This window comes from Telopea speciosissima, chromosome 3, assembly GCF_018873765.1.
Source record: "Telopea speciosissima isolate NSW1024214 ecotype Mountain lineage chromosome 3, Tspe_v1, whole genome shotgun sequence".
NCBI lineage: Eukaryota > Viridiplantae > Streptophyta > Magnoliopsida > Proteales > Proteaceae > Telopea > Telopea speciosissima.
The window spans coordinates 26,444,625-26,465,578 of record NC_057918.1 but is presented as its reverse complement, the minus strand read 5'-3'; the positions used below and the strand labels follow the sequence as shown (position 1 = coordinate 26,465,578).

The following is a 20,954-nucleotide window of genomic DNA, read 5'->3' as shown; positions in this document are numbered from 1 at the left end:
AAGTAAGCTTGTTACATTTTATGAGTATATGCATTTTTTAGTTTCATAACCTTTCTGTGATGCCATTTTACCCTCTTTCCTTTTAGTGGAGTGGTTGTGGTTGGAATGGTAGTGAACTAGTGAACGCCTAATAAATGCGTCAAACCCAATCATAGAAATGGCAAAAGCATTTGTTTTCTAAATATATGTTTTATGCTGGGGAGCTTATGTTATGAAGGATGTGATTTCTGGGCCTGGTTAAGTGTAGAAAGTGATTTTCTACCCAAAAGAAAGAAGTGTGGAAAGTGATTTTTGGCCAATTTCATGCTAGATAAATGTGCAAATTGTATCAAAATACCATCTTGTGATTTAGCTTATCCTCCCAGAAGGTTGGAAGGAGGACTTGAGTCTTGAGTTGCCTTAGTAAACCAAAACTACTTTGATCTACAGCCTGGACCTAACTGAACCTTTGTCGGGTTGGTTTTGGGTTGTGGTTTTATGGAGCCACTAGAAACCGAAGCCAACCGTACTGATTGAATATACAGACCAAAATTGAATTGAAGAATGGTTGAATCTGATTAAAAACCAAGACCGGGCCGATAGTAACCGGACAATAAACTGAACCTGCCGAAATCAGAACTTTCCCGTTGATGTGCTTATGATTACATGTGAAATTAAAACCGGACTCGATAGCATGATAATTACAAACTAATAATAATAAAAAAAAAAGAGGGAAATTTATGAAACATCCCCTAAAAATGGGTCGAAATTCAGATCACCCCCTGAAATTTGAAAATACTTAGATCACCTTTTGTAATAGAACGCAATACTCAGATTACACCCTACCGTTAGTCAACTAATGAAGTTAAATAGTTAAATTTATTCAAAATCCTAAACTACCCTTGACCAATGTATAATTATTATTTTACCCTTTAATCTAAAAACCCCAAAATCTATCTTCTTCCTCACATGACCTGCATCTCAATCTCAAGTAGACGAGTCGTCGTCGTCTTCTTCCTCGCAATCCAAAAATGGCTTGTAGTGGCACCCAAAAATTGGGTCTTGGGGCTGTTGACCTCCACCAGCTCTCTTCGGCCACGGCTATAGCATGGAACCAGCACGGCGAAACTGTTCTCCGTCTCATCGTCACTCAAGAAATCAGCAACCACCCAATCGACCAATGGATACCCCCTCTCTGACTTCCTCTTTCAAGCTCTACACAAAACGAAAACCAGAGGAGACCCCTTCCGATCTCTGTAATGGAGAAAAAGCCTGGGTTTTTCAAGAAATTTAATAAGCGTCCATGGCCATTGCGATTCAGAATCCACCCTTTCCAATGGAGACGCTTAGGTTTTCAGCTCTCTCTCGTTGACGACATTCTCTTTAGGATTGTTTCACTATTTGAAGCCATCTACCTCGTTTCCACTCTCTGCTTCTTTTACCTCTGCTGCGGTTGCCACTTTTAATTCCATTCTTTATCAGTTTCTAGGAACAATCTCAGTTTTGTTTCTGCAATCTCTTGTTTTTTTTTTCTTTGTTATTTAACAATCGAAGAGAACGACCACTGAGATCAATCGAGATTTCTGCAGATCTGCCCGATTCTAGATATGATCCCAACCCAACCCCCCCCCCCCCAAAAAAAAGGGGGGAAATGCAAAAAAATAAAAAGAAGAAACCCTTTAATGAAATCGTAGGAAACGATGATTTTGGTGATTCAGAGGCTCAAATCATCGACCTGCTCAATCCCCGCCAAGTGAGAGAGAAATCGCAATGTCGACAGGGGATCGGTGAATCACCATTTCTGGTAAATCCAATTATGCGGGTTGATGTTAGGGTTTATATTAACATTAAAACCCGCGAGAATCACATTCCGAGGGTTTTGTAGGTGTCCCATTGACATACCCTCTCTGCTCCACTTCGATTTGCAGACATATGGATCAAAAAGGCCTTTTTCCGCTCTCTCCCTCTGATTTGAAACTACAATTGGTCGTTTCTCTCTCTCTCTCTTCACTTTTTTTTTAAAGCAGATCAGCATTACAGCAGCTTTATTTATATGAAAAGGCCATAAGTCATACCCCACGATTGATTGAGTTGAGTAAATTTGGCTTGATGCCCCAAATCTGTGAGATTCAGATTTTTGCGACTGTGAGGTACTGAGGTGGGATGCTTTGCAAAGTCGATGGGATGCTGATCCTAGCTTGAGTGAGAAGCTCAAGTCATATCTTTGATGTGGATCAAAGGTTCCAGTAGAAGTATTTCCACAAGAATAAGAAGGGCCAGCCCAGCCAGCCCCGGGCAAGTTGCAGAGCAGAGAAGGGGTGGGGGGCTACTGGCCGGCGAGGGAGAAGAGAGGAGAGAGAGGAAAGGGTGGGGTATTTTAGGTTGAAGATGAAGGAAAGGGTAGTATTGTAAATTTAATTCTAAAGTTTTAGTCTAAGGCTAAAATAGTCCTTTTACAACAATAATTAACAGCAGACTAACACTGTTAGCGTAGAAGGGGTGATCTGAGTATTTTCAATTTTCAGGGGATGATCTGAGTTTCGACCCATTTTCAGGGGGTGTTTCGTAAATTTCCCTAAAAAAAAGGATAAGAAACTGGATCGAAACCTAAACTTCCTTAATGGTTTGGTTACGGATGAATCCAATAACAAATCAAAACCAATTCAACCGAATTGAAACCAGACTGAACAGACTGATTGTCACCCTTAACAAGAAGTTGCTTACATGGTGGAAACACGTTTAGAGAAAATGACTTGTGGCTCGGTTTTAGGTATTAGAATTGTGTTGTATCATCCAAAAAAAAAAAGGTATTAGAATTTTGTTGGCTGATCCTTTCGCTACCGTATTGGTGGTACTAAAACAAGGAGGGTAAAATGATCTATAAAACTTGTATCGATATTTTGAGGAGCAACATAATTCTGACTTTATATGGATCGGATAGTATCTATATTTGGTATTGGCAAACAACCGATATAGGTGCCAATCTCGTACACTAAAAACCAGAAGGAATAGTAGGCATAGAGCAAGTTTGCCCAATGGCCAATGTTTATAATAGTCCAATTTCATACCTTTTTCATTGGTAAACGAAAACAATTTTGATCCAAATGTGAAAAAGGAAGGACAATGAAGATAAGGGCCTCTAAACTCAGTTGATTGTCTCAATTGAGTTTGGTGGGCATCGTTTAGACAATGGGGATTGGATCGGCCTATTTACTTCCATTTTTTGTTGATCCGGTTCGACCGGTCTCTAAACTAGGGTTAGTACAGTTCTATACTATTTTTTTTTTTAATAAAAAAATATATATATAACATTAGAGTAATGATTAAATGTTGCTTACATGGGCGTTACGCCCAAATACTCTCTTGGAGTGATAGTAAACTAATCAAACAGAAAAATAACCCAATCAACATGGCGTGTCAATCATTACAATTCTAAAATGTTTCGTAATTTTTTATTGAATCGGTCCGTACCAGTTGATTCACCTGGATCAAATTGTTATCAGTCGTGATTTTTTCAATTTAATTTTTATATAATTTTTTAATATTTTCTGACTGATACTGACCGATATGGGAATCGATCCAGCAAAATCCAACTTTTAGTCATTTTTTACCCATACAGTCCAAATTTGACCGATCCGGGTTGGTATCAGCCCTGACCGATCCCGGTATTATGAACCATGATTCGGATATTCCAACAGGTCAAAATGCCAGCCTCAGCATCACCCGCTTGCACCTTACTCCAACAAAGGAATAACAACTAACGACAACAATTCCCAAAAAAAAAAACCAAATGCAAATAACGACAAAGTCTTTTTGGTTTTTTTTGTTTTGGTAGGATAACGACATATAACGACAAAGCCTTTGGATCCACTCCAAGTGTGAAAGATTAATCCCTCATTCAGAACCATATTGGAACCTTGTGTTCTACTCCAATCCCCTCTCTCTCTCTCTCTCTCTCTCTCTCTCTCTCTCGTCCAGAGCGTACTTGTAGCTAGCTCCTAATGGTTCTCTCTCTGCAATCAATTCCTCTCTCCCAAACTCCGTGAGGGGAGTAGATAGATAGAGACTAGACTAAGGAAGGAAATAGGAAGAGGGAGAGAGGTGGAGAAGCAAATTCTCTTCAATGAGTTCTGCTACCCTTCCCGTCTTAGTCCCTTCCAAGCCCAACTCTTCACCCGAACCGGAGGAAGATCCTCCCAACGCTTCCACTGCCCTCCTCTCCTTCAACACCGATTCCTCCTCCCTAAACCACCCTACTCAGAAACCCATCACCGTCATCCTCTTCATTGCCCTCCTTCTCATCACCTGCATCTCCCTCGCTGCTTGTGGCGCCTTTGCCTTCCTCTTCTTCTCCTCATCTCGCGGCCCCAAATCCTTTTCTCCTTCAGAAACTACGGCTCGCCCCTTCACCAAACTCGATCATCCCATTGTTCTCCTAATCTCTTCTGACGGGTTCCGATTTGGATTTCAATTCAAGACCCCTACACCCAACATAGGTCGTCTGATCGCCAATGGTACCGAGGCCGACACGGGTCTCATCCCTGTCTTCCCAACTCTTACGTTCCCTAATCATTACTCCATTGTCACCGGTCTCTACCCGGCTTACCATGGCATCATCGATAATTATTTCGTCGACCCTGTCACCGGCGACGCTTTCAACATGCACAGTCACGAATCGAAGTGGTGGCTGGGCGAACCCTTGTGGGAAACCGTGGTCAACCATGGAAAGCAAGCTGCTACCTATTTCTGGCCCGGTTCCGAAGTACACAAAGGTTCCTGGAATTGCCCTTCGAATCTCTGCCGATATTACAATGGTTCCGTGAATTTCGAGGAACGGGTCGATACAATTCTGCAATACTTTGATCTCCCCAGTAGTGAGATACCTGTGTTCATGACTCTGTATTTCGATGACCCGGATTATGAGGGTCACAAGGTTGGACCTGACGATCCGGCGATCACCGAAGCAGTTGCCAGGATTGATAAGATGATCGGGAGGTTGATTGAAGGGCTGGAGAAGAGAGGGATTTTTGAGGATGTCTCCATAATTATGGTGGGTGATCATGGGATGGTTGGTACCTGCGATAAAAAGCTCATCTATCTGGATGATCTCTCCCCCTGGATTGATATCCCGAAGGATTGGGTTCAGTCGTATACTCCTCTGCTTTCGATTCGGCCTCCTGCAGATATCTCACCTTCAGATGTCGTAACCAAGATGATGAACAGTTTGAGTTCGGGGAAGGTCGATAATGGTAAGAATCTCAGGGTTTTTCTGAAGGAGGATCTTCCTGAACGACTTCATTATGTGGAGAGCGATAGAATCTCACCCATAATAGGACTAATTGCAGAAGGGTTTAAGGTAGAGCAGAGTAGATCGAAGCGGAAAGAATGTGGAGGAGCGCATGGATATGACAATGCATTCTTCTCCATGAGATCTATCTTCATTGGTCATGGACCTCAGTTTGCCAGAGGTCGCAAGGTACCATCGTTCGAGAATGTCCAGATATACAATCTAGTCACTTCTATCCTTAAGATACAGGGAGCTCCCAATAATGGGTCAGCTTCGTTTCCAGAAACTGTTCTTTTGTCTAGCCCCTGATGTCCAGTTAATGAGCATACTTGGAGGGATGTCTGTTGAAACAGTTATGGTCAACACAGAGCAACACAATTATCGCCGAGGTAATGCATTGTATATGATCGAAACATCGCGGCAATGGGTTTTCTGAGTTCTTAAAATTTAACTAGACTAGATTTTGCAGCAGTGGAACAATGTTAAGTGGTCATAGAATTCCATATGATCTCTTATTTATCATGTGTAGAATCTGTTGATGATGGCATCCTTACAACTCTTTTCCATCCATCTTTGGTTGTAGCTGGACGGGCCAGCAATTGGAAGTTTGGAACTTCGCATTATAGTTTTAAACTTAAAATTTTGTAAAGTGATATATTGGGACTTCATCTTCTCATGTTTCTCCCTTAAAGTCATACCATTTTTTCGGCAATCTTGATGTGAAATTTGAAATGCATTACTAAGCCCAGCTATACATTCATTCAGTTCCACAATGACCCATTTCCAAGTTGTGTCTTGCATGACTATTAGCTTGGAACAAGATGAGGTCTATTATTCTACTTATCATCCTTGTTAACTACTCCATTTGGAAAACTTCTGCGAAATACTGAACGATTTTCCTGATTCATCAAATTTATCATTTGTTTCACATTGTCCAATAATAATTGTGTATGGAAAAATTTGATATGGTTTGGTACAACATTGTACACAGTTTGGTTTTCTAGAGGTAAAGATAATGTGAGAAATTTGCTCTAACGTATGCAAAATTTTGGCATATACGTAATTTGTCTATTTGTAAGCTCACATGATGATGATTAAAGAATCATTTAATACTGCATGAAGGGCACTATTTAAGAATCTGTCTTAAATAGTGAAGTTAACTTGTAAAAATCTGTGATTATTATCTATCAAAGAGAATCAAAGATGTTGATCGTTAAGAACAAAACTAATTATGCTGGGGTTTCCTCTTTATTTTTCTCGTAAGTTGTCATTATTGCCAGGGACAAACATGTGAAACTGTTATAAGAAAAAATGCAAATTTTGCATGTGAAAATTACGATCATCTTTAAGAATAATTCAATAGGTATGAATTTTCCAACCAATGTAAGTAAATTCTCATAATTTATTTCAAATTTTGATTTTCATTGATTTTTGCATCTTAATATGTCAGCAACACCATAAGTTGTCTGAACTATCAAAAGCTGCATTCTTTACTTTAGGAAGTTGAAAAATCGTGAAACCCTGCATTATCTTTAATCAAAATAGTTTGTGCCAGTTAAGAACAACCTTTGATGAACTATTTTGTAATTGTTCAGTATGTAATTTATTTCTTCTTTTTCCTCACCTTATTAACCTGCAATGGATGCTATAGACTGATTTTTTATGCCAAAAACTTGTGAGGCACCATCTTTGATCCTCTTGTTTATTATCAAAATTTTCACTGGGCTGGTGGGGTTTGGGGGGTGGGGTTGCATCAGTTGTTACATTTTTCTAGGTTCAGTTGTAAGTTTGATGTATGTTATTAGGTTCAAAACCTGTGAGGCACCATCTTCGATACTCTTGTTCGTTATCAGAAACAATTTTCACTGGGCTGGTGTGGTTTTGGGGGTTGGGGGGGTGTTTGCATGAGTTGTTACATTTCTCGAGGTTCAGTTGTAAGTTTAATGTGTATGTTATTAAGTTAAACTCTAAAATGTCATGTTGATGGAAATGTTACTACAAATTGTGTTTTGAAGTAATTAGTTTGACTTGGTTTTCTCAGTTACTTGGATTGCGTAGAGGACTGATTTGAGATACATAGAAGGGTGTTGTGGCAAAAGGGGAAAAGAAAGGGAAGGGAGATTATTATCATGTTCATTTCTTATTAAGTTATTATTTTGAGAACTTTGTACAGTCAAACTAAGGTTAGAAGAATGGGTTCCTGTCATAACATCTTGATCAGGCTTCAGGCCTGATATCCTTTTGTTCTGCAGTTATGTCTTCTTTGCAGTTCACTGGAAATGTTTGCCAAACTGCGTTGATTTTTGAATTGTTAAGTAAGAGTTACTCCAATGTATAAATCAATCCAAACTCTTTTTATCTGGTACTGTCTTGGATTCAGTTAAATGATTTCTGTAATCTGTTATATATCAGAATCACTGATTTTCTTGTAAGCTATATTGATGTGCTTTTTGTTCATGGTAGAGTCACAATGGTCACCGGTAGTTTCAGTTTTCTGGTTGGAGGGATGTGTGACTCTTTCCTATGTTAATTTATCAATTTTTAATTCAATCAAGCACATCTTCCATACCTCTTTTTTTGTAGACTGTTTTGTGACACCATATGTAGAGAATTGCATAAAATGGTGATATGTATGTAGACAATCTTCCTGGGTTTTCACTGGGGATGCCCAAACTATTTTATCAAATGGGATGCAGATTGCCAATCTATACTACCTAAAGCCTTCCTAGCAAGGGTTGCTTCTGAATTGATCCAGATTCTGTGAGTTAATCCATCGAACTCCTTAGGCACTGTGTGATCTTTCTTAATAAGGAAATGTCAAAAAGAAAATTAAAAAGCCCTACTGAACTCTGAATTTCGGTGTGTAAATAATGGTTGGTGGGTCATACACTCTACTCAGAGAACTATTATAATCGGAAAAGTATCAAGAGATGTGAAAACTGGCTTGTTGCATGATTGGCTCTGCCTGGTTTCTGGGTTTATAATCTATAGCATAAAACTTTGAATTATGGTAACAAATAGCTGGGCTATCGGATCTGACAGCGCTAAGGGTTTGAGAACTCTTCTGGGCTGGAGTTGATCCTAACTATATGGCAGTTTTTGCATGAAGTGAGGAGCATTCTCAGAATCGAAAGGTTTCACATTGCTTGCACCAAGAATTTCTAGAAAACACTTTTGGGTTTTCCAGAGAAATCCATTCAGTTTTTGTAATGATACAGTGACCCCGATCCTCTGAGAAGAAAAACAAGGATTGGAGTGTTTCTTAATCTTTGCGGTCTGGGAAAATTATTGCTGCTATTCGAATTGCAGGAACTTCTCTTCCTGTTATCCAAGCTTGTAGTCAAAGAAATGGAATAATTCACTTTCCCTTTGTTCATAAATACCTTCTTAAGTTTTAGTATTTTTTTAAAATACCATTTGAGATTCCATTTCTGTGGCTGCGAGTCTGAGTAGCAGCAAGTTCTTTTGTTGTAATTTGTGAAGCAGTGGGAGTCAATCAGTTAAAAGAGCTCTTTGAAAAAGAAAAAATTCAGTTAAAAGCATAGTTGGAAAACCCGGTGACTCGGCCTTGTCAAATCCGGTCAAGGTGAGTCAAGTTTTTTTTTTTTTTAAATATAATAAATATGTATAAATTAGTGAAAAAAAACCCAGAAAATTACAGAAAAAAAATATGGAAAAACCAATCACACATCAATGCATTTCGAGTTTATACCATTGAACAAGAGAATGGAGTCGAAGGTTTCTTATTGTTTTAAAATACAAGTTTACTATTTTACTCAATTTAGTTTCTAAGTGAACCAACTTTATGGTTTTTAAAAAATCAACTAAACTTGCCGAGTTTATCATGAGTCGGGTAAAAACACAGAGTCTTATTTGACTCGGACGATATATGACCCAGTCTCAACATTTTACCTTGACCTAGTCCACATGACTTTTGACTCGATTTGGGCGACTCGCCACAGTCTAAACCCGATTTTCCAACTATGGTTAAAAGAGCTTTCAGACATGGGAGTGTGGAGATAGAAACCAAACGGAATGAAGTTGTTTGGTACTTTCCTCAAACTGATGGAATGCGTTACATCAAACCCATTAACTTATCTCATATTAAGCTAATCCAATCGAATCAGGATATGCTACTCACATGGGAGCAGTGGAGACAGATCCAACCCTCCATGATAGTGGGACCCATGTCCCATGGAGGGTTCAGATCTGTCCCCACCGATTCCATGTGGAGAGCAGATAGGGACTCGGCCCAATCTAGCGCCGCCCACACACCCGAGTGGGCCCATTATTAGCACATAACAGAAATACATGGAAAAAATATGTGTGGACAAGTTTCCTTACACGTTGCACACTCCACACACGAGACAAATTCACAGTCACGGAAGGAGACGGGGAGAGAGAGAGAGAGAAATTTGCAGGGGAGTTTGTCGTGTTATTAAAATACGAGTTGCAGTTGCCCATTATCTCTTTCTATCTCTCCCATGGCCGAACTTCTTCGGTTACCTTCTCATTTGTTCCGGCATTCCTCTCCCCTGCTACACTCCGCATGCACTTTTCAACTGGGCCTCCGATCGAAGCGGTACTCAGATGGCTGGATTTGTTCCGCTGCAGATTCTGCCGCTACTCCAGTCCCACTCTTCTTCAGGCACACAAAGAGACAGCTTTCTTCTAAGGTAGGTGCTAGGTATCCTGCTTCAGTGCCTCTCTACCCCCCTCTTTTTTTTTCGATAAAAGCCTGCCTGTTTATTCCAAATTCTCTACTCTCCGCGGCAATTTTGCCTTCCCTCTGCCGTTTTAGTGGAATTCTCAGCCATGTCTTTTTTTTTTTCGGTTCTGCAGATTCTACTGTAAATAGTTCTCTTCGAAATTTCTGATAGAAACTCGTGTACCCAATTTGTTTTGTACCTTTCCTTCATGTTGTTTCTGCTCCGATTAAGATTTTCTTTTCTAGGTAATTTTGTTTGGAGTCTTTCCTTCATGCAGTTACTGCTCCAATTAGGATTTACTTTTCTGGATAATTTCAGTGGAATATTTGGCACCCATTTCTTAGTACTGTTCTATTATACTTCTCACCATTTGCTTTCTTGGAACTCTGTTTTTAATCGTATTTTCCTGTTTATGTCTGATGCGTATTGTGGCTTTCACCAATAGGAGTGTCTTTTCAACATATTTTGTTGTTTATTACTTGTTTTATTCCATACGACAACATACGCTTTTTGTTTCCTTTTTACGAAATTCCAGTTTAACTTCCCATGAATTCTTCTGTGATTCATTCAGCAGAGGCTTGGCCAATTTGAGTATTTTTTTTCCTTCTATCCCTTATAATTTTTTAGTGTTAGTCCTACATAAGGAATAACAAAACTGAAATTTATTGTGATATGGAAACTTCTACGTTTTCTCAGATTGACAAGGGTTGACATAAAATTTAAGTTGTCTTCTTTCTTTTTCTCCTCCCAAGATTTAGATGCAACTTGTATGACTTACTTTATGTGCTCAATTGCATTCTACTCCTGCTGCATGCCTGTTACTCATTACATATCTCTGTTAATGTGATAATAAATTTCATAATTGTGTTACACTTGGCATGCTCTTTGGTGCCAGACACAAATTTAGACGTAGGTTTCATGACAAACATATGAAATTTACATTTGTTGTTTCCTTTGAAATATGATGCAATGGCCGAATATGTTGGTATGTGCATGGTCCCCTCATACATAGACAGTTATGGGAGTGGGAATAATTACGTCTAAGAGATGTAAAGAGACGGATTAGTGGGGTGTTATTGTAACTATGAGTTAGTAGTTAATATGGAGTTATTATTAGTGTGTAGTTATTATCCGGGGTAGTAATTAGGAGTTATCAATTACAATAACTTCTCACATGTATGGGATACATGGGCTGTGGAGTTGTTGGTTTGTAAACCCTTATTTATTGGGAGAAAGGAAGCGAAGGATCATCTTTGGCCATGGTTGTCAAGGCGCTAGACAATCCAAGGCATTCGAGGTCCTCCCTAAGCGGTGCCTAGGCGGCCTAAATCGCGTTCCAATTAATTTTTTTAATATATCAGTTATATGTGTGAAACAATCAAAACACACATTTGGTTTATATGTTCTTGGAACTGCTCATTTTCAGGCATACCTACTCTCACATTTGGTTTATACTGTTCTTAGAAAATATGATGTTATCAATAAATTATTAACCTGCTCTTGATTTAGAGAAATGTTCTTGTTCTCTAAGAAATTTAATTGATCAAATGATTTTATTTTTACATGAGACTTTTGTATTAGGTAGAGCACAAAACCAGCTTTCCAACAAATCTAAGATTGCTTAAATCTGATTTATAGTGAAGGAGTTATGTTCCAGTCAAATCTTGTTTGGTGTGCGTGAATGCTGTCAAAATTGCTTTGAATGAAAATATTTCTTTAGATATCAAAACAAATGAATATTTTACTGCATTTTTGGTTTTTTGCAATGTTTTACCATATTAAGATTTATTGAATTTTTTTATTTGAGAAAAAACCCAGTATTAGAAAATTGAAAATTTCACCTACCGTCAAAAATCTAGTTTTTGTTCTTGAACTGAGGGATTGACTTTTTATTCTTTTCGAATTTGATTTTTTTATTATTTTTGTTGGATTCAAATAGGGGGTATTTGCTTATTTATGAATAATATCTTAAGTAAATGAATATTTACTTAAATGATATTTGGCATAAATAAGTGTCAGAACCTAGTTCGATACCAATTAAACCAATGCAAGGCGCCCTACAATAAGGCGGCAGCCACCTAGGCACCTAGAAATCCGCTTGGATGCCTTGACAACTATGTTTTTGGCAATTCCTAAAACTTCTCCTTGTGAGATGAGGTAGGTTTCCCCATCCAAGCCAGGACGTTAGGCTTCGTCTATAAAGCCAAAACACCCTATTTTCTCTCTTATCTCTTTTATCTTCATCCTTATTTTTTCTTTTTTTCTCCTATTTTATCTCTTTCCTCTCCCGTGCACGCATCATCTGGTATCAGAGCACCAGGCATGGCCCTACCATTCGATTTTTGCATCAATCTTGTGTTTCATGTTTCACTCAAGAAGAAGATGGATAGTGATCAACACATCCAAGAAGATTTGCCAGCCATACAAGAGTCTGATGGAACATTGCATCCTCAGCCACAAGCAATCTTAGACCAACGGACACATTAGCAGCACAAGCAGATTCTTATCCATTGGCAAGGTATTTTCCCTGCTGAAGTCACTTGGGAAGATCTCGAAGCAATGACGTATCAGTTCCCAACACTTGGACTTGAGGACAAGACCATAACTTAAGAGGGAAGGGTTGTTACATGCATGGTCCCCTCATGCATTCACAGTTATGAGAGCGGGAATAGTTAAGTCCAAGAGGTGTAAAGAGATAGATTAGTGGGGTGTAACTGTAACTAAGAGTTAGTAGTTAGTTTGGAGTTATTATTTGTTAGGTACTTGATCGATACGCTAAAAGCTCCGAAGCTGATGGAATGCGTTAAATCAAGCCCTTTAACCTATCACATACTAGACTGGCCCAAACTAGCGCCCATACACTAGAGTGGGCCCCATTAGGCACATAAGATTATTAGTATATAGTTATTATCCATTAGTGGAGTAGTGATTAGTAGTTATTATCAGTTACAATAACTTCTCACATGTTTGGGATATGTGGGCTGTGGAAGTTGTTGGTTTGTAATCCCCTATTTATTGGGAGAAATGAAAAGAAGGATTATCTTTGGAAATTCCTAAAACTTCTCCTTGTGAGATGAGGTAGGCTTCCTCACCTAAGCCAGGACGCCATGCTTCGTCTATAAAGCCAAAACACCCTATTGTCTCTCCTATCTCTCCTATCTACACCTTTATTTTCTTCTTTTTTTCCCCATATTTTATCTCCTCCCTCTCCGGTGCACGCATCATATGCACTATGCTATTATCTTCTCTTTCTCATTGTGTCTGTGTTGAATATTTTACTGCAGGTACATGCAACGATTGCTGAAACTGATCAGCCTAAATGGTGGGAAAAGAATGCAGGCCCAAATATGATTGATATTCATTCGACAGAAGAATTTTTAAGAGCTCTAGGTGAAGCTGGAGAAAAATTGGTTATTGTTGACTTTTATGGGACTTGGTGTGCCTCTTGTCGGGCATTGTTTCCCAAGGTTACATCACTTTTTTTTTTTTCAGTAGATATGATTACATTACTGTGTCTTCAAAATATCTTTTTTATGCCTACAGCTGCCCATCAATCTTGAAAGCAATAACTTCTTAGTTTCCTGCCTTTGGAAACCTCTAAACACCAACAAGTATTATATGGAAATGTATTGACAAATAGAACTTGAAACTTAATGAAGAAGAGAGGGTGAGCACTGCATTAAGTAGCTCTACAGTTATTTGTTCACATAAATTTAATTAAAATGACTGCTTGGCATTTAGTACATAAATTTTCTGCTTCATAGAAACATCTGTTGCAGTTTAGTACATTAGATATTATACAATTACTTACCATCTCTCTCTATGGCATCCGCTTAACTCAACAAGATACAACATAACATACATATAAGTCTATGATGTTGTCAGATAATATCAACTGTAGACTTGTATTCGATATCATGTTATACATTGAAAATTGTAGAGATATGTGTTGGAATATAATAAGATGGGCAGAAAGTATAAGGCTAGAAGTATAATATAATGAGAAGTAAGTATAAGACTTATCTGATTAGTATGGCAAGTAGCATGTCACCGAAACATCCTTGTAGAAAAAAGTACACCAATACACGTCCTCTTGTGATATTTGAACAGTAAACGGTAGAGTTGAGTTGCATCAAACGATGCTCTCCTTAAGGTTTTTAGATGCCCCAATTCTGCAATCCAGGTTGACCATGCACCTATAACTCCAAGATAAAACAACTCTCAAATCTCATAGTTTGCGTTTCCAAATGTGATTACAATTTGGACATTGTCCGAAGGTTATACTCACTAACTCATTGACATAGACACAATACAATAGAGAGGAAAACAAAATTTAGATCTGCTTTCAAACAAAAAAATATTGGTTCAAATAGGCAAGGCCTCCTTTCCTTATATAGGCGAGGAAGGGACGCAACAATAGGTGTCTCCAAAGAATATGCCCACAGATCATGTCTTTCCCACAAAATTTGTTTTTTGATCATTCAAACAAGTCTTCCAATAGGTACACCCATTGGTCATTTAGGTGTCTATTAGGAAACGACAAAATCCTCTAATAAACCTTTTTTAAAAATAACAAATATTTTGAATCAAATATTTTAAAATCATTTAAAATTCCAACAATATGTGGTATTCTTAGAAGATTTTTATGATTCTACATGCCCTTGTATATTGAAATTTGGGGTCAAACATTTCTAACACCAAATTGTCCTCCCACTTCAAGCATTCATTACTTGGACTAAACTGTGCTGGCACCTGGCAAAGAGCTTATAAAAAGAACATCCCAGTGCACGAGGCTCCCGCTACTGCAGGGTCTGGGAAGGGCAAATGTACGCAGCCTTACCCCCGCTTTGTGGAGAGGCTGTTTCTAAGTTTTGAACCCGCAACCTTATGGTTGCAATAGCACAACTTAACCGTTGCGCCAAGGCTCGCCCACTTGGCAAAGAGCTTATCTTGTTTAGAATTCTTGGAATGGATGGGGAGAATCATCCAACAGATCTGCTAGATTTTCGTTTGCTTCCAATTAACTCTGGGAAACATATTTGTCATCCCAATTCTAGAATGTGTAGCTCCTGCCCAACTATTAAAAGTTGTGATAATATTGGTTTGGAGTAAACGAGGGCTCCACCTTGCCCCACTACTGTTGGTGGGCCATTGTTGATGCAGGAAAATCCTGGGGTGGCAAAGTCTTCAGAACGTAATGTGGTTGGGTTGGATATGTTTCTCATGTGTAGCTTGGCTGTTGACAATGTTATTGGGGTCTCCAAATTGAACCTGCCACACTGTCATCTGTAGTTGCTAGTTTTTGAGGTCGGATCTTTTATAGTTAAGAGATGGATTCTGTTGGTAGTATCTGCAACAAATAAAGATGCAAGTTGTTTTCAGATCTTTGTTTTTCTATTTTGTCAAATTATGTTGCGACTTACTTTTGAGAATCTGGCAATATTACATATCTTTCAGATTTGCAAGAGAGCAATCCCTTCAAGGGTTTATTTGTTCCCATGCACTAACTGAGTTCCAGTGGACTAGTGGTTTGAAATGGAGAAATTTGTGTTTTATGCTTATTGTTTGGTGGTTAGAGATGCTTGCTACTACTTCTCCCTTTTTAGGGTTGAAATGGATACTGGCCGAAGAGCTTTGGAATTTTAAGTTCTTAGGCGTCCACTCCATAGGGAATCTATGGAAGATGGTACCCTTTTGCCGTGTGTTGGATAATATTGGGTCTCTGATGGAATCAAACCCTAGAAAAGGAAAGAAGAATAAGAGCTGAATTAACTAGCCTGAGCATACTTGCTGCAAATCATATTTGAGCTTTTTGCTGGTGGGTCCACTTGAGTTACTCTTTCACTATTTATTTTATGTCATTTAAGTAGTGTTTGCTAAGTAGTTTGAGTGGTTATAAGTGTTGAGAATTATTATTAGTTTAAGTTGCATTTTGGGGCATATGTGTAATTAAGGGTTCTAGATTGAGTAATTTCCACATGGAGGAAGTTTATGGTTCCTTGTGAATTTCAATTTACTTTAGGGAAAGTAACTAGCCACTACTTGCACAAGTAACTATTTACTTGAACCATAAGTAAATTTACACTAAAAATACGTAATTCTGTAATTTGGAAAGAGAATAGAATGCATCAAAGTTTTCTCTTCATCCATTGAGCTACTGCCGTGTGGGTTCACAGACTTCTTAGTGCAATCTGAAAAATCCAGATTATGGATCTCAGATGCAAGCAGGTCCAATAATCAAATCTGATTAGATCTGAGTTAAAAGAAGCAATTGTGTTGTTAAGGAAAGAAATCGGATCGATGGAAGGGGAGGGAAGAGAGATGAGATTGATCTTCTTGAGAGGAAGAAGAGAGAAGGAGAGAAGAAGAGAACAAATGATTAGATCGATCAACAATAATCTGTCTAGGCTCATCTCCCTCCCCCTCCTCCCCCCCCCCCCCCCATCAGACCAGTATTTTTCGAAAGATATTCCTCGGATTGAGTGGGTTCCGTGGTCAGTTGCATGGAGATAAACTTGGAGAGCAAGTGACTGCCTATGTGGGTCCCATGGCCAGCTCACATGGAGGAGGATATGGACGAGAATTGACAGCTTCCAATCCTAGATTTTAGGAAGTTTTTAAGCTATTGCGTGGAGGATTTGTTAGGATTAGTTTTAGATAGATATTTGCTTCTCTTTAGGTTTAATTTCAATTATTTTATGTAATTATAGTTAAGAGACAATTTAGGAATTAGTACCAATTAATATTTAGAGTTTTATTTGTTTCTAGAAATTGCTTAGGATGTAGTCAATTGATTTATAAATAGAAGGAAAGGCTGAAACAAGCCAAGTCGAATTTAAGAAAAAAAGAATGAGTTTGGTTAAAAAACCATTAATGGCTGTGACATACAGTTGATGGGGTGAGAGGCCCAGGGGAGAGTGAGAGATTCAATCCAAGTCTATCCTTCTACCTATCTTTTACTTTTCTTTATTTTTTCAATTGATTTGTTTGTGAGAAAACTGTGTCCTGAATCTGCTGCAAACTGAGATCCATTTGAATATCTAATTTGGTGGTTGCTATCCTTGTTCGATTTCTGAGAAGCGCTGCTGAAATTGTTGATCGACAGAACACCAAAATAGTGCATGCAATTGGGTTTCTTGAAGAGAATTCTGCTGAACCTAAGATCCAACCTTAAGATCCATTGATTTCATATATTCTTGTATCTGTTGCTGCCCAGATTTCAGGGATCAGAGCCACCTCCAAAATGGACCACTCAACCATGATTTGAAGCTGACTTGCTGTCTAATGCCTTATTTCTGAATTTATTGATTGTATTTAAGAACCTGCCTGAGGTTAGGTGATGCAGATCTGAAGGTGTATTCAAGAAAGAAGAAGAAGGTTGCTGCCTAGCAGCCATGATTTTAGCAGCCACGATTTTGTCTTGGGTTGTTTGAGTTATTTTGTTTTAATTCCTTATGTCCTTGTATTAACCAGTTGGTTCAATTTAAGTGGTGGTCCAGTCCAGTGGTCTAGTTGATGTTAGTTACCTTCTTTTTTTGTTATTAGTAATTGTCAACAATTAGTTCACATCAGTTTAGAAACTGATTGTGCCTTGTATTCCAAACAAAGGGGGGCCAATTGGTAAACTTCCTATTTGGGGAACCTTCTAATTTTGGACCCCTGCTGCTCCTTTCTATTAGTCTATAAAACAACCCAAGAGGGCCCAGGAGAGCCCAAGAGAGCCCACGATTTCTATTATTCTATTGCTGCTGTTTGCATGTTTGGATAATCTCCAACAGAGATTCCTTAATGTGTGATCTAAGGAGGAAGGTGTTCGATCCAGTTGACACCCTGCGGTGTGAAGCCTGGTGGATGATATTTTTCGTGTTTCTCATAGTATCACTGTTCTGAAGTTACTTGAAGTCCCCTATCATCAATCAATCCACTGTTGAGTAAGTTCAGCCATTAAATTTTGTTAGTTTCTAATTCTGTCCTCTTAACCTTCTAATTTCTTATTCTCCAAAGCTACCACCCCCACTCCAATCCATCCATCCATCAGAACTGGCCAATATTTTGATCGAGTTTTAGGTACCCCAAGAGAGGAACTCGATGAGTTTCAGACCAAACTGACCATCTGATCTTCTTTACTATGAAATCTCCATTCACAGCCCCATATTGATATTAACCCAGTTTCAGACCTGTATCCATACACTCCTGTTCTGTTCCAGAACCCTAAACTGCTACCCAACAGCCTGACTTTCTTCTATTCTGTTTTATACCCTTATCCCATCAGCCTTACCTCAACCTGAGTATCTCTAGTTTGATTCATTCCCTGGTTTAAGATCCTGTTCTGGGATTGTTTGAAACTTTCAAATCTGTCCTACATTAGTAGGTCATTCGTGATCCAACTCTACATTAACAAAAGAGAAGAGAAGAAATCAGGTATGGGATACCAATCCCATATGCACTGCTCAACAACACCAAAACTCTTAAAATAAACTCATTTTCTTTAGTATCATTTCTTTTTCATTCTAAAAACTGAGTTTGTTGGTTACAAATATATAAAGAGAAGAACTCCTTACTGGAATGTAAAATCCAAACTAACTCAAACTCTATCTCCTATTTCTTATGTAACCTATTCAAAGCAAAGCATGATAAAATAAAAAACTACAAGCTAAACCACTACCAGCCTTTATTAGACCAAAAACCCAAGTTGGGTCGATTTCGTTTGGATTTGGGTTGCCAAAGCCGGTCGTATTGGTCCAACCACTCTGGAGCCACTGCATCACTTTTTGAAGGTCGATTCCTTGGTAGGTTATATTTTCCTCTCTTTTCTCTTCTACTTGCTACTTTCTAGTCCTATTACAGTAGTTCTTCAACTCTTGAAATAGTTTCTTTTCCACGATTAAACTACATTAAACACCCACCCAAGGACTGCTACAAGCCCCACAACAATCCCCTATCATTTCACATCTTCATCAACCATCAAAACTAGTCCTAGTTTCACCCTACACTTTATTTTCCCTGTGCTGTTTATACTGTCAATAACTAAACAGCAAGTTTTCTCTCTCTTAACCCTAGTGTTAATTGGATTTCAACCCACTCCTTGAAGACAACCTCGTCCTTGTGGAACCTTTTTATTCTCTGCTGCTTGATTGGGCCTTTGGTTGTAAAGAATTTTGGAATGTCAATCACTTTTTTGTTGGAAGACGATCCACGTTTATATAATCATCTTCTGATATTTTTCTGTAGCATACTACACTTAAAGAATTCTTTCACTGCCGTACTATTTTGCTATACATAAGGTCACTGTACACCTCTATCCCACCTCCCAACCGCCACCCCACATTAAAAAAAATAATAATAAAAGAAGAGAAATTTTCTGTTAATTTTATTATACTTCTCTATTTGTCTCCTTTCTTATACATCTATATGTTGGTTAGATTAAGAGGCTTTAAGAGTACTTTTCCTTTTCAAATTTCATGCTAAGGTTTCATTGGTTTTGGTGGATCATATATATTTTTATTGTTTTCACTTTTTTCTAGAGGAGTGGTATTTGTAGACTGAATGAATGATTGTTTGTTTGTTTTGCATCTCTTCTCAACAAATGACTCAGTTATTCTAGGTTACATATGTTCTCATCACTCTCGTAGGATCTTTCTGATATTATCTTACAGTGTTATGGGTGGTCTCTTGTCCTGATGTTTAACTTTGAATTTCCTGTCAGCTCTGCAAGACTGCTGGAGAACATCCTGACATTTTATTCCTAAAAGTGAATTTTGATGAGAACAAGCCTATGTGTAAAAGCTTGAATGTGAAGGTGCTTCCTTATTTTCACTTCTATCGTGGAGCAGATGGGCAGTTGGAATCATTTTCGTGCTCACTTGCAAAGGTTGGTTGTATACATAAACCTTTTAATGGGTCAATGATTGTGAATTGCTTCAGCACATCTTTGATTACAATCTTCGTTTAACATTTTGGCTGCCGACTACCATCCCCAGCCTCTCTATTTCATGCATTCAAATTATACATCCACGGCTGTCTTAAGAGTTTGAAGTGAATAATATGGGAAGAATAAGCATGAGAAAGACCTTTGGAGGTTCAACTGGGAGTACTTAGATGCCTAGTAGAAGGCTCCACTACTTACTTTCTTCTCTTTCCATTTTCCTAGTCCTCAACTTATTAGATAACAACAAATTTAAGGACTACTATGACTTTCTTCTCTTCCATTTTCCTAGTCCTCGACTTAGATAACCACAAATTTAAGATGTTCGATTGTGCAAAATCACTGCTTATACTTCTTTCTAATTTAATCCAAATTATTCTGGATTCTAAACAGAAATTCCTCATCCTTCCATGAAAAAAAAGTTTCCTCATCCTTACATTATGCAATAACAAGTTCGGCTGCCTGATCAAAATTGGATGGACGAAAAAGGTTAAAACACAAGAATTTCTGAGGTTGGGGTCGTTCTTATCTGTCTCCAAACTCAGTGTATGGTGCTGAGCCATATTCAAATGTACATGTGCATGCACATACATATTTGTTGACACACACTAGTGTACATTTATGAATGTAAACTTGATTTATGCTATTTCATTGACCAAGCTATCAAAACAATCTGCAGTTTCAGAAAATAAAGGATGCCATCGCAACACATAACACAGATCGGTGTAGCATCGGTCCACCCAAAGGCATTGGAGATCTTAACCTTCCTGAAACTTCCAGAGTTGCAAAGGACAAGACTCTAGATTCTAGTTCAAGATAATCCTTTTTTCTATCCTCCAATCATTGATCTTGCTTTTTTTTTTACCTTGTCCTCCAATGCTGGTACTCCATGGGCAGTTCATAGTGGAGAGTTTTTCACTCCTAAATTGTATATGCTTATTATTCTGGGCAGTTCTTTCTAGCTTGCGATGTACTATATTAATCTCTTGGCTGAAAGAGAAATTATATGGTCTGAATATTCATTCAATTTACTCTTTTTGTCTAGTTGGTGTTA

General features: G+C 38.3%; 2 protein-coding genes across 4 annotated transcripts in view; both read left to right on the top strand.

Moving 5' to 3' along the window:
* Positions 1-20,954, top strand: part of LOC122656640 (thioredoxin-like 2, chloroplastic) — a 25,671-nt gene extending 4,717 nt beyond the window's left edge. The window contains exons 1-4 of one of the 3 annotated variants that reach the window (XM_043851249.1): positions 9,680-9,942; positions 13,260-13,442; positions 19,682-19,846; positions 19,956-20,106. In XM_043851249.1, the coding sequence (XP_043707184.1) occupies positions 9,751-9,942; positions 13,260-13,442; positions 19,682-19,846; positions 19,956-20,009 (594 nt within the window). In that variant the 5' untranslated portion in view covers positions 9,680-9,750 and the 3' untranslated portion in view covers positions 20,010-20,106. Of the gene's footprint in view, positions 1-9,679; positions 9,943-13,259; positions 13,443-19,681; positions 19,847-19,955; positions 20,107-20,579 lie in introns of those variants that run through there. The other 2 variants (XM_043851248.1, XM_043851250.1) reach the window with 2 other exon arrangements.
* LOC122656638 (ectonucleotide pyrophosphatase/phosphodiesterase family member 3-like) lies at positions 4,072-5,834 on the top strand. The gene has a single exon (XM_043851245.1). It carries the CDS (start codon positions 4,103-4,105, stop codon positions 5,573-5,575), a length of 1,473 nt encoding a protein of 490 aa, XP_043707180.1. The 5' UTR covers positions 4,072-4,102; the 3' UTR covers positions 5,576-5,834.